Genomic DNA, 12,417 nt, shown 5'->3' with positions numbered 1-12,417 from the left:
TACACATATCTCATCCATGCATTCTCTAAATCTTTTATCATTGTCTCATTACACATATCTCATCCATGCATTCTCTAAATCTTTTATCATTGTCTCATTACACATATCTTATCCATGCATTCTCTAAATCTTTTATCATTGTCTCATTACACATATCTTATCCATGCATTCTCTAAATCTTTTATCATTGTCTCATTACACATATCTTATCCATGCATTCTCTAAATCTTTTATCATTGTCTCATTACACATATCTTATCCATGCATTCTCTAAATCTTTTATCATTGTCTCATTACACATATCTCATCCATGCATTCTCTAAATCTTTTATCATTGTCTCATTACACATATCTCATCCATGCATTCTCTAAATCTTTTATCATTGTCTCGTTACACATATCTTATCCATGCATTCTCTAAATCTTTTATCATTGTCTCGTTACACATATCTTATCCATGCATTCTCTAAATCTTTTATCATTGTCTCGTTACACATATCTTATCCATGCATTCTCTAAATCTTTTATCATTGTCTCATTACACATATCTCATCCATGCATTCTCTAAATCTTTTATCATTGTCTCATTACACATATCTCATCCATGCATTCTCTAAATCTTTTATCATTGTCTCATTACACATATCTCATCCATGCATTCTCTAAATCTTTTATCATTGTCTCATTACACATATCTCATCCATGCATTCTCTAAATCTTTTATCATTGTCTCATTACACATATCTCATCCATGCATTCTCTAAATCTTTTATCATTGTCTCATTACACATATCTTATCCATGCATTCTCTAAATCTTTTATCATTGTCTCATTACACATATCTTATCCATGCATTCTCTAAATCTTTTATCATTGTCTCGTTACACATATCTTATCCATCCATTCTCTAAATCTTTTATCATTGTCTCGTTACACATATCTTATCCATGCATTCTCTAAATCTTTTATCATTGTCTCATTACACATATCTCATCCATGCATTCTCTAAATCTTTTATCATTGTCTCATTACACATATCTCATCCATGCATTCTCTAAATCTTTTATCATTGTCTCATTACACATATCTCATCCATGCATTCTCTAAATCTTTTATCATTGTCTCATTACACATATCTCATCCATGCATTCTCTAAATCTTTTATCATTGTCTCATTACACATATCTTATCCATGCATTCTCTAAATCTTTTATCATTGTCTCATTACACATATCTTATCCATGCATTCTCTAAATCTTTTATCATTGTCTCATTACACATATCTTATCCATGCATTCTCTAAATCTTTTAACATTGTCTCATTACACATATCTTATCCATGCATTCTCTAAATCTTTTATCATTGTCTCATTACACATATCTTATCCATTCATTGTCTCATTACACATATCTTATCCATGCATTCTCTCATTACACATATCTTATCCATGCATTCTCTCATTACACATATCTTATCCATGCATTCTCTAAATAATTTTGATTTGGTTATTTATTTATTTTCTTGTCCTATTTTTAGATGGTCAGGAACCAGATGATCTCCCTGGCCTCAAAGTAATGGTTAAAGAATTAGATGAAGTTTTATTTAGAGATGTTGGAAATAAAATCAAAGACTCTGGAAAGTAAGTTGAATTAGTAATAGAGATATTAATATTTATCCCTGATTCAGTTCAATGTTTCAAGATTAATAAATGTTTAAATTGAAGAAAAGACATCTGAGAAAGATAAAATTGAGAATGGAAATGGGGAATGTGTCAAAGAGACAACAACCCGACCATAGAAAAAAACAACAGCAGAAGGTCACCAACAGGTCTTCAATGTAGCGAGAAATTCCCGCACCCGGAGGCGTCCTTCAACTGGCCCCTAAACAAATATATACTAGTTCAGTGATAATGAACACCATACTAATTTCCAAATTGTACACAAGAAACTAAAATTAAAATAATACAAGACTAACAAAGGCCAGAGGCTCCTGACTTGGGACAGGCACAAAAATGCAGCGCGGTTAAACATGTTTGTGAGATCTCAACCCTCCCCCTATACCTCTAGCCAAAGTAGAAAAGTAAACGCATAACAATACGCACATTAAAATTCAGTTCAAGAGAAGTCCGAGTCTGATGTCAGAAGATGTAACCAAAGAAAATAAACAAAATGACAATAATACATAAATAACAACAGACTACTAGCAGTTAACTGACATGCCAGCTCCAGACTTCAATTAAACTGACTGAAAGATTATGATTTCATCATATGAACATCAGGCACAATCCTTCCCGTTAGGGATTTAGTATCATACCATCATAACATATATGAGAAGAAATAACCCGTGTCATGCCAACAACTGGTTTTTGAATAAATGTGTTTAGTTCCGATGCAAAGACCCTATAAGTGAATCAATATTAACGCCAAAATATGCAATCTTTAATGACCTGACAACAGTATCGTAACTATATCCCTTCTTAATAAGTCTATTCAAAGGTTTTGTTAGTTTTTGAGGTGAATACTGACACCTTTGTGCTTTATAAAGAATATTTCCATAAAAAATTGGATGTGAAATACCTGAACGTATAAGAAGTCTGCATGTTGAGCTATATTTACGAATGATTTCCTTTTACCGATGATATAATTTAGTAAATGTTTTGACTAGTTTGTGATATCGAAAACCCTGGTGTAATAATTTTTCAGTAATACATAAATTTCTCTCGTTAAAATCTAAAACATTGTTACATACACTAGCGAATCGTACAAGTTGAGATATATAAACACCGTAAGATGGTGACAAGGGAACGTCACCATCTAAAAATGGATAATTAACGATAGGAAATGAAAAATCATCTCTTTTATCATAAATTTTAGTATTCAGCTTTCCGTTAGTGATATAGATATCAAGATCGAGGAAAGGGCAGTGGTCATTGTTAGTATTAGCTTTATTTAAAGTAAGTTCAACAGGATAAATTTCTTTAATATACATACTGAAGTCGTCATTATTGAGAGCCAAAATATCATCCAAATATCTAGAAGTATTATTAAATTTGTTTATCAGATGTTGTTTCGATGGGTCTTGGCTTATTTTTGTCATAAATTGTAACTCATAGCAATACAAAAACAGGTCCGCAATAAGTGGTGCACAGTTAGTCCCCATTGGAATTCCGATAATCTGACGATATACGGAATCCCCAAAGCGAACAAAAATGTTATCTAGTAAAAATTCAAGGGCATATATAGTATCAAAGCATGTCCAATTGACATAGTTATTTTGTTTATTGCTACTAAAAAATGACCTAAAAGAGTTTGAACATATATATTCACATTCTGACTTTTTAAATGCCCATTTAATTAGGTGTGTGATTTTTTTCTTAATGAGAATGTGAGGCAATGTGGTATACAGGGTAGAAAAATCAAAACTTTGAACAGATTTAAAATCACCAATATAAGCATGCAATTTATCAAGTACTTCCAACGAGTTCTTGACACTCCAAAAGTAATTAATTCCACTATTTTTGAAGAACTTATTTGAACAATTTATTATCAGGTTTTTAATTGTACCAAGTGTGCTGGTAAGAAGAATAGACAATTTAGTAGTGGAACAATGGCTTGAAGGCGAAATAAATCTATATTTGTAAGGTGTTTTGTGTAGCTTCGGAAGCCAGTACATAGTTGGGACTTTCATTGTATTTGGCTCTGCTTGTAAAGCGGTAGCTAGAAGTTTATGTTTGTTACAGATGTCTTTTTCTGAAAATGGAGTCAGTTGGAATGTTGGTGAATTGGTGATTTCTTTTTTCAGAACCTCAATGTAAAATTTACGTCAAACAATAATAATATTATTAGCAGCTTTATCGGCCGGGACAAAAACAAATTTCTTGGCTAGTTCTTTTAGTTTATGTTTGATACGAGAAATAGGTTTTTTGTGGTTATTGTTAATAGTAAAATGTTCTTTAAAATGTTGAATACATATATCAACTATCTTCATTACTGAATTAAAAAAAGAGTCCAAAGATTTTTTGTCAGCTTTTTCCTGTTTTATCCATTTCATACAGTAAGTATGGAGTGAGTCGTGGATGACATTACGACACTCATTCCAATTAATAATTGACGGGGGACGATATTTAGGTCCTTTACTGAGGAATGATTTTAACTCTCGGTCTTGAATGATGTTAAGATCTCCTGTTATAACATGGGAAATGGGTCCATAAATATATTCGGAGGTACTACAATTACATGAAGTAGGTGTATTTTCACTGATATTAACATCTTTACACAGTTGACTTACTTTCCTAAATTGGCTAAAGTTTTTTAAAAGCGTTTAAAATATTGTAAGAATTTAATACAAATAAAATTGTACATACAGAAAATATAGAAGATAAAAGTTATTCAAATAAGGACAAAATTCCCTTTATAAAGAACGGATAAGAAAAAGCGCAAAAAAATCACAAACTGAAAAAGATGAAAAGTACGCAAAAATAGCACTACACATTAATGACGTGATTCTTTAACGCAAACGTATGGCTAATCCTTACCCGTGGTTAATCCTCGAGTTTGTCCTCCTTAGTGAGGGATCACAAATAATAAAACAGAATGTATAACATATAAAAGAATACCGCAGAGAAATTTCAAAACCATTGCCTATAATTTCATGCTGATTTTCACAATTCATTCGACGACGAAGCTTGTCTTGATAACATACTATTATTACCATGTTCCATTAAAACGACATCAGAGAATTTTAATGCATTGAATAAATTTCGATAATTTTCTTTATTTTGTTTTTTGTTGCGTTTAATTTTTCTATGCCTTATACGGCATACGTTTATAGAAATTTCAAAGGCAAAACAGTTAAACATGAATAATAACTCAATCATTATGGGTTGTATACAAGAGATACAAGTAAAGAAAAATAATATTGTATTTATCGTGTGAAAATATGATGTCCTGTATTGCATCGTAAAAAAATATTCTTGCCGGCAAAATTAGCATTCAATGTCAACATGACACTTTCAATTGATACATGTAACATGTTTACTAGTAAAGTTCATGTTCTTTGATCGGTGCATGTCTTTACTCAGTTAATATTTGTCCCTTCTTCCAAAATAAAAGAAAGCAAAACCGTGCACAACCTGAAAACTTTGTGACAATTAGAAATTCTAAATTACAATCACAATGACTTATTATTGTACTGTTGTCAAGAAGTAATGAACACATTATTTTCCATATTAATATATGATAGAAATTTCCAATTAAAAAAACTCTGACAAGGTTAGATCAGATCTTCATTTTATACAATTAATTAATTGATGACATTTCCGAAGATCGTATTATAAGAACAAAACAACATTTGAGAAAATTGCTGGATCGAAAAGAAGAGATTGTCCTGTATGTTCTGTACGAAATGTTCATGGTGGTAGGAAAAGGCTGAAAAATGTATATGCATGTGTGCTCTCATAAATTTTTTCATAAATTATGTAATAAATATAAGATCCACAGCAGACGATGTAACACTGACAAATAAAATATCATTCTTGAGAAATGTTTATAAAATGAATCTTAAATTTTGTAAAAGCAAACTCATATAATGAAGTTGTTAAAAAAGAAATAACCACAAACTTTCTTTAATTTATAAGTGACAAATTAATTTGCATTATCTCTTTAAATAATCGTATTACCGAAGTTTTGACTCGTGAGTATATGCCGCCGGTGATTTTTATACAGGTTACATTTTCTGTGATGGAGCATTTCTGGTATCAGTTCAAGAGAGGGCAACTGAAAGAAATAGAGTCAAACTTAAAATGGGTGCAATTATTTTGTCATGTTTCATGGACACATTAAAAAGTAACCGGCCCTCCTCCTGGCCCATAAAAAAAAAAAATTTTCACGTTATTTAGTTGATCTTACTAGGACCATCATATCTTATAACACGTAACTTGTCAAAATATTATAACTCCGGGGTCAAAAATCGGTAATATTTGTAAGAAAATGGACTTTTATTAAAAAAGGTTTACTATTCCCACCATTTTCAGTTACAATCTTTTTGGCGCTATCATACTTGTACTATGACGTCGCTGTTTTTGTGTTATCGTAAAGACAATCAAAAAAACCATTGGCACTGACAGGGTTTTGTTTAAAATTTATTTGGCAGCAAAAGGGTTAAAATACTTACATTCTTGCGTCATCATTCAATAAAGTCATTTACACCATCTTATGTGAGGCCAATCATTCTTAAAAAGCAGATGACGTGGGAGTAGCATTAGAACCACCCAAACAAATCATGACGTTTTCTATCAGCTTTACACATGAATTTTGGAATATATTGAAAATATTAAAATTCTACCGCAGTTGTGTATTCAAAGCATTTAAAGAACGTCATTTAAGAATAGAAGATATTTTTTGATGATGCATGCACTCTATGTTTCCTGTCTAAAAAGACGATAGAAGTTTATTGGTGTTCATTGAATTTTCATGTAAAATCAAAACAAGTGCTATTTGTGACGTCATGAATAGAATGCAAGTAAAAAATGTATTTAGATTATCAACAGGGATACACATATAAGAAACCTGGTAAAGAATTTCATTGAATGACAGCTAAAGTAATGCCAACATACCCTACCATTCATACCAACCAATTCTTAGGGAAAATGTTAGTTTCTGTTTTTGACAGTTATTATAATATATGCAGCATTAAAAGCACATGTTTTGTTTTTATTCAAGTGCACTTTTTTGCTAAAAATTAGCTATATTTAAAGAGATTAATAGAAATATATTTAAAACATTTTTTTTTAAGATGGCCATTAATAATTGATCGAACAGGCCAAGCAGCAACTTTTCTCAGATACCGTGACACAAATTGTGTAAATGCACTTAGCCCTAAACAGATGGAAGATGATAAGGTGCGGCTAGCACTTCTTGGTGCTGTAAGGTAAATATAAACCTTGATTATCTCATGATAAATTACTTAAAAAAAGTTTCCATTAAAAAGATTTAAATCAATTTTCAAATTCATATCAGACCTTACAGTCAAGGAACAGCAAATGCGATGTCAAAGATTGCGGTAAAATTTTGTATACAACTTTGGATATTTAAACCAAAAAAAATAATGCCTTAATCTATTTTATTTTGTGACGTATAACTGATTGGATTCTTTCAAAATAGATGAACATATGTATAGAAAGCACAAAAAAATTGGGAAAGCTTTATAAAATTGTTTTAATATCACTAAACCTCCAAATTCAAATAGATAGATTTTACTCTAAAAACTATATGTTATTGATAGATAAACATCTGTTTTAATGTTATTTAATAATTGAGAAGGAATGATGACCAATGTAATGCCTATCCAGAGGCAGATTTAGTGTCCCCCTTATGGAGTTTCAAATATGATAAATACATCGACTCTTTACAAGTATCACTCCACACATTGGCTTGTCAGGAGGCCCCCCTTTTTAAAAATTCCTAGATCTTCATCTGCTACCCATGTTATGATTAGCAAATATAATGGCATGATAGAATTATAATGATTAGAACAAGAAACTTTAAAGTCAACCTATAAGACATGTTTAAAAGGCAGTCATTTTGATTTAATGAAGCCAAAACGTTACAAACACCCAATCAGTTCACAATTTAAAAAAGAAGAGATACATGTAAACTTAGTTACTTACTATAGGAATTGTTTTTATTTCATTTCCTAGCAAGCAACACCAATAAAAATGTCAAATTTGATCTCTGTCTTTATTCAAAATACAATTTTAATTGTCATGCACAACATTTGCCCAATGTTCTATTATCATCTGAACATGGCTTAGTTTACAAAGTGAAAAAAGAACATCTGCTTTGTGTATTTTGTTAGATTTGGTAAACCCTTTATTTTGGACATGATGGAAGTTGATATGTTTGACACAGTTAGTGACAGATTTGACAACATTTTGAAAGGATTAATGGGAATGATCATGGACAAGAGTATAATGCAGGAGGAGAAGTATGTATAGATATATAGAAAAATCCACTGTTAAAATATAGAAATGTTTACTAGTAAAGCACCAGCTTATATGAAACTTGATTTATTTAGCAATTAACCCTACCAAGAGGTCATTATTGGTCTAACCTTTAGGTTAATTGGTTTTATATGCAAAGTACACCTTGTCATTGTTCATTATTATTGGTTTGTAACAATTTTCATTGATTTTGTAAATGGGGAATCCATGATATTAAATTTTCAAGGAAGAAAAGAACACTATTATTAATAGCTTGTAGGTAAGCTGACTGGTAAACCACAAAATGTGTCGAAAAAATAAATAATATTCTCTGGGGTATATGTGCTGTTTAGTTTCATGGTTCATTGGATAAGGTAAAGTTTTGTATTTTGGTCTGTTTTTTAAATGTTACTAGAACACACCCGCGAAATCGAGGGCATTAGAGCTTGTGAGAATTTGTGTCTGGAGAATTGCAGTAAAAGATTTCATATCTGAAGAATTTCAAAAAAGGTATCAAAATTCATAGATACTTGGAAACAGTTTTAAGTCCTCTCCCTTGTTTCCAAAGTCCGTTATTTTTTCTGTTAAATTCCATTATTTTCGCGTTTCTGTATACTATGCATTGTTTCCAAAGTCCGTTATTTTTTTCTGTTAAATTCCATTATTTTCGCGTTTCTGTATACTATGCATGAACATACGTATACTATAAATAAAGAGCATTTGCCATTAACTATGAATTTCTTCTCCTAGACGATCACTGCTAAATTATTTGGAGTCTCTATCGATGCAATAATTATTCTTCTGTCCTCGAGTACTCTTATGAAATTTATGTGCAAGTTTAAAACCAGAAGTCCTGTATAACTTACATTTAAAAGCGAAATTGCAGACATTTTAAGGTTGAAAGTATGTTAACTATTTAAGGCTAAATTTTTGTAAAAAAAAATTATGTCTTGAGAATTTAAGAAATGATATCAAAAGTCATATAGGTACATGGAGACAGGACAATATTTCTAAGCCCTCTCTTTTTTTTCAAAATCCGTTATTATTTTGTTTTCTGTTATATTCCATTATTTTCGCGTTTCTGTATACTTTGAACATACGTATCTATATTATAAATATTAAAGTGTATTTAATTTTCTATTAACTATTAATTCTATAAAGTTTTTTGTCCATGGCGATCACTGCTTTATTATATAGAGAGTCTCTATGTATTATAATAGTATATTAATCATAGTATATACATGGGGATGATGCAGATAAACGTGAAAATAATTGACTTGTCCCCGTACGAGTACTTATGAAAATTGTGTGTATTAAAGTTAAAACCTAGGTATAATAGAAGTGGTTCTTACGATCCAAAAACCACGATATGGACAACGCTCTGATTGGCTAATTTATTTATCATTTTTTTTTATCTATCATACGATTGGTTATCAATGTTAAAACCGGTAGTCATGTCCGACTTAAAAGTCGGTTTGATGACGGAAACTCACTGCTATATTGTATGGAGAGTCTCTATATATTATATAATAATATATTAATCATAGTATCCATGCAGATAAACGCAAATATAATAGTATATTAATCATAGTATACATACAGATAATCGCAAATATAATAGTATATTAATCATAGTATACATGCAGATAAACGCAAAAATACTCGTTCTCTCCCCGTCCAAGAAGTTATAAAAACTATTTGTAAGTTAAAACCGAAGTATAATAGAAGTGGTTCTTATGATATAAAAACCACGATATGGACAACGCTCTGATTGGCTTGTTTATTTTTCATTTTTGTTATCTACCATACAATTGGTTCTCAATGTTGAAACCAGAAGTCATGTGTGACATGGAAGTCGGTTTGATGAGGGAAGCAATATTCGGATGCCTTAATTTTCGTTTTTCTCCCAAAATCACCCAAACTGAATAGTCATAAGAATGAATGACAAATGCGACTATGCAAGGTACCTATAGAACACAGAGGCATGATGATTAATTTATTGTGGGAGGAAGAGAAGCGACACACAAAATGAGGTCTTCTCGTTTAATAGTACAGATAAGCAATATGTCAATTATATTTGGTGAATGAGGTGATTGTAAGGTGTACATGTCTGTCTGGCAGGTATAGTCTGACCTTGATCTCATTTTCATGATTGCTTGGTCAATGTTAATTTTTTGTACTCTTGATTCTTTACCAATTTTATATGAATCTTTTTGTTTTACAGCTATCTTAAATTAATAAAGGAATCAGATGGTCCAGACTATCAGAAGAATCAGTTCAATGACTACAGGACATCAAGTTTCAAATTCTTTATAATTACAAAAAATCCTTACCCACCAGAAAGTTTGATGGACAATACATATCCTATTAGAATCTATGTACCAACAGCTAGGTAGTTGGCAGGACTTTAATAGATTTGTAAGCTTTTTGTAAATCAATTTTCTTGTGCGAGTCTATTTATTTTGTACTGAAACTACTTGCATATGTTTAAAGTAAAAGAATATAAAATAAAGAACTATTCTAAACCATAAGAGGGAAGGGAAAAAATTTGAGAATGTATATAATAAATATGTAATGATAAAAAAAATCAGACGACACTAAAAAGATAAAGTGATCACATTATTCCCATTTGAGGGGCGGAAGGAGGACATTTAAGGGAAAGTAGGGATTGGGGCTTTATTTTTGTTTTAAATTTTGATTTACACTTATCAGAAAAGATATAAGTAAGAAATTATTTCTTTTTGGATCTGAGAAGGAATGCTTTAATTGTTTTAAGATATTTTTTTTGGAATTTATTGTACCCCCTCACACTAAATTGCTACAGGTTAAGGGAGATCCAGATGTATTATACTAGTTTTCTAGTCTTCCAAGCATTTAAACAATCACATTTCATAAATGATCACCTCTTATTATAGTGTAACTATATTTTCTTTTAAACACAAATTACAAAATTAAAGTCTACGAGCATACAAATCAGCCATTTAAGAACAAAACTTGAATACTATGTATTCAATCCTCATTTAGTTTGTATCAAATCATAAATCTTAGTCAGCAGTCTGACAAGTATGGGTAAGAACACTTGTTGTTTGAAAATGAGTTTAAAAAAAATGTGATTATATTTAGTACAGCTTTATCAGGAAGTCACAACAAGAACATTTGTTTTTATTTTTATGCATCATTTTATTATTCAGTATAAGGAGTATTAAATGGCAATATATTGATTGCAATCCTCTTATTCATCAAGTACAAATGTATTGCATTGGTGAAGAGGAATAATTATTTCCAACTTTTCTTACAAATTTTATGAATGTTCTTGAGTTTGAATAGTTTTTACCTAAAAGTAACAAGATATAATTATATTCAGTTACTTTGATAAATAACCTGTTTGAACTATTTTTTTCATTACACATAGTTCTTTTCTTGGTTTCATAAAATGTAATTTACAATGTTTGAATAAGATTAATTATAATAAAAGTTGTGTCAAATAAACATTGAAGTATGAAGGTTAACATTTCTTCTGAGCACAGAATCTCCAATTCAATGGCAGTAAAGGCAACAAAAAATGTATTTTTAAAGTAGTTAAGAAAAGTACTAAAACTAAAAACTTTTAAACTATTTTTTTCAAATTTAAAGTTGTTTTTTTTCTGGTGAAAGATGTGAAGTGTTTGAATGTATTCAATTTTGGTAATCATTGTAATGAATTTAAGATAAGTTATCTACATACCTTGTAGCTTACTGCCAGGTTAGGAATACTACATAGAGGTAATTGTCTACCTTCAGTATTAGGCGGGTGGGAATTATGTTGTCTGTTCTATGCATCCATCCATCAACTAATTCATTTTTTCTATATAAGATTAAAGTCATATCAACTTGAACCTTAGTGCATATTGTTCATCATAATATGGACTTTTTAAAATGAAAGCTGAAAAAATGGAGAACAGCATTATACTGTACATCATTTACCAAAGAGTTTTTGTTTATTATTTTTTTTTCTACTGTGATAATAATACTGTGATAATATTTTTTTAATTAAATTGAATGTGTGATTTATTATCCTGAGAGAATGAAGTCTTACTATCTGTTATGAGAGTTGTTACATCTTATTATCTATAAAATACTATAGTTTTTATGTAATAAAGTTATATAAGTCACACACTGTTTTGTATCAATGGATTGTATGTGTATTAAAAAAAAAATCACAAAAAAAATGAACTCCGAAGAAAATTAAAAAAGTCCCAAATCAAATGTCAAAATCAAAAGCTCAAACACAACAAAGGATCATAATTTATATACAATGTATGTTAAACAAGAATGTGTCCTCAGTACATGAATGCCCCACTAGCACTTTCATTTTCTATGTTCAGTGGACCGTGACATTGGGATAAAAACTCTAATTTGGCATTAAAATTAGAAAGATCATATCATAGGGAACATGTGA

At 30.3% G+C, this 12,417-nt stretch overlaps 1 protein-coding gene across 1 annotated transcript in view; it reads left to right on the top strand.

Moving 5' to 3' along the window:
- The window catches only part of LOC143042938 (IQ motif and ankyrin repeat domain-containing protein 1-like), a 41,736-nt gene extending 29,606 nt beyond the window's left edge, over positions 1-12,130 (top strand). Inside the window, exons 11-14 of the mRNA XM_076215446.1 lie at positions 1,538-1,640; positions 6,794-6,928; positions 7,856-7,984; positions 10,204-12,130. Coding sequence (XP_076071561.1) covers positions 1,538-1,640; positions 6,794-6,928; positions 7,856-7,984; positions 10,204-10,375 — 539 coding nt within the window. The 3' untranslated portion in view covers positions 10,376-12,130. The remainder of the gene's footprint in view (positions 1-1,537; positions 1,641-6,793; positions 6,929-7,855; positions 7,985-10,203) is intronic.
- The last annotated feature ends 287 nt before the right edge of the window (positions 12,131-12,417 follow it).

This window comes from Mytilus galloprovincialis, chromosome 1, assembly GCF_965363235.1.
Source record: "Mytilus galloprovincialis chromosome 1, xbMytGall1.hap1.1, whole genome shotgun sequence".
NCBI classification, from domain to species: Eukaryota; Metazoa; Mollusca; class Bivalvia; order Mytilida; family Mytilidae; genus Mytilus; species Mytilus galloprovincialis.
Note: the sequence above shows the minus strand (reverse complement) of the source record. Positions and strands in the feature narration are given on the sequence as shown.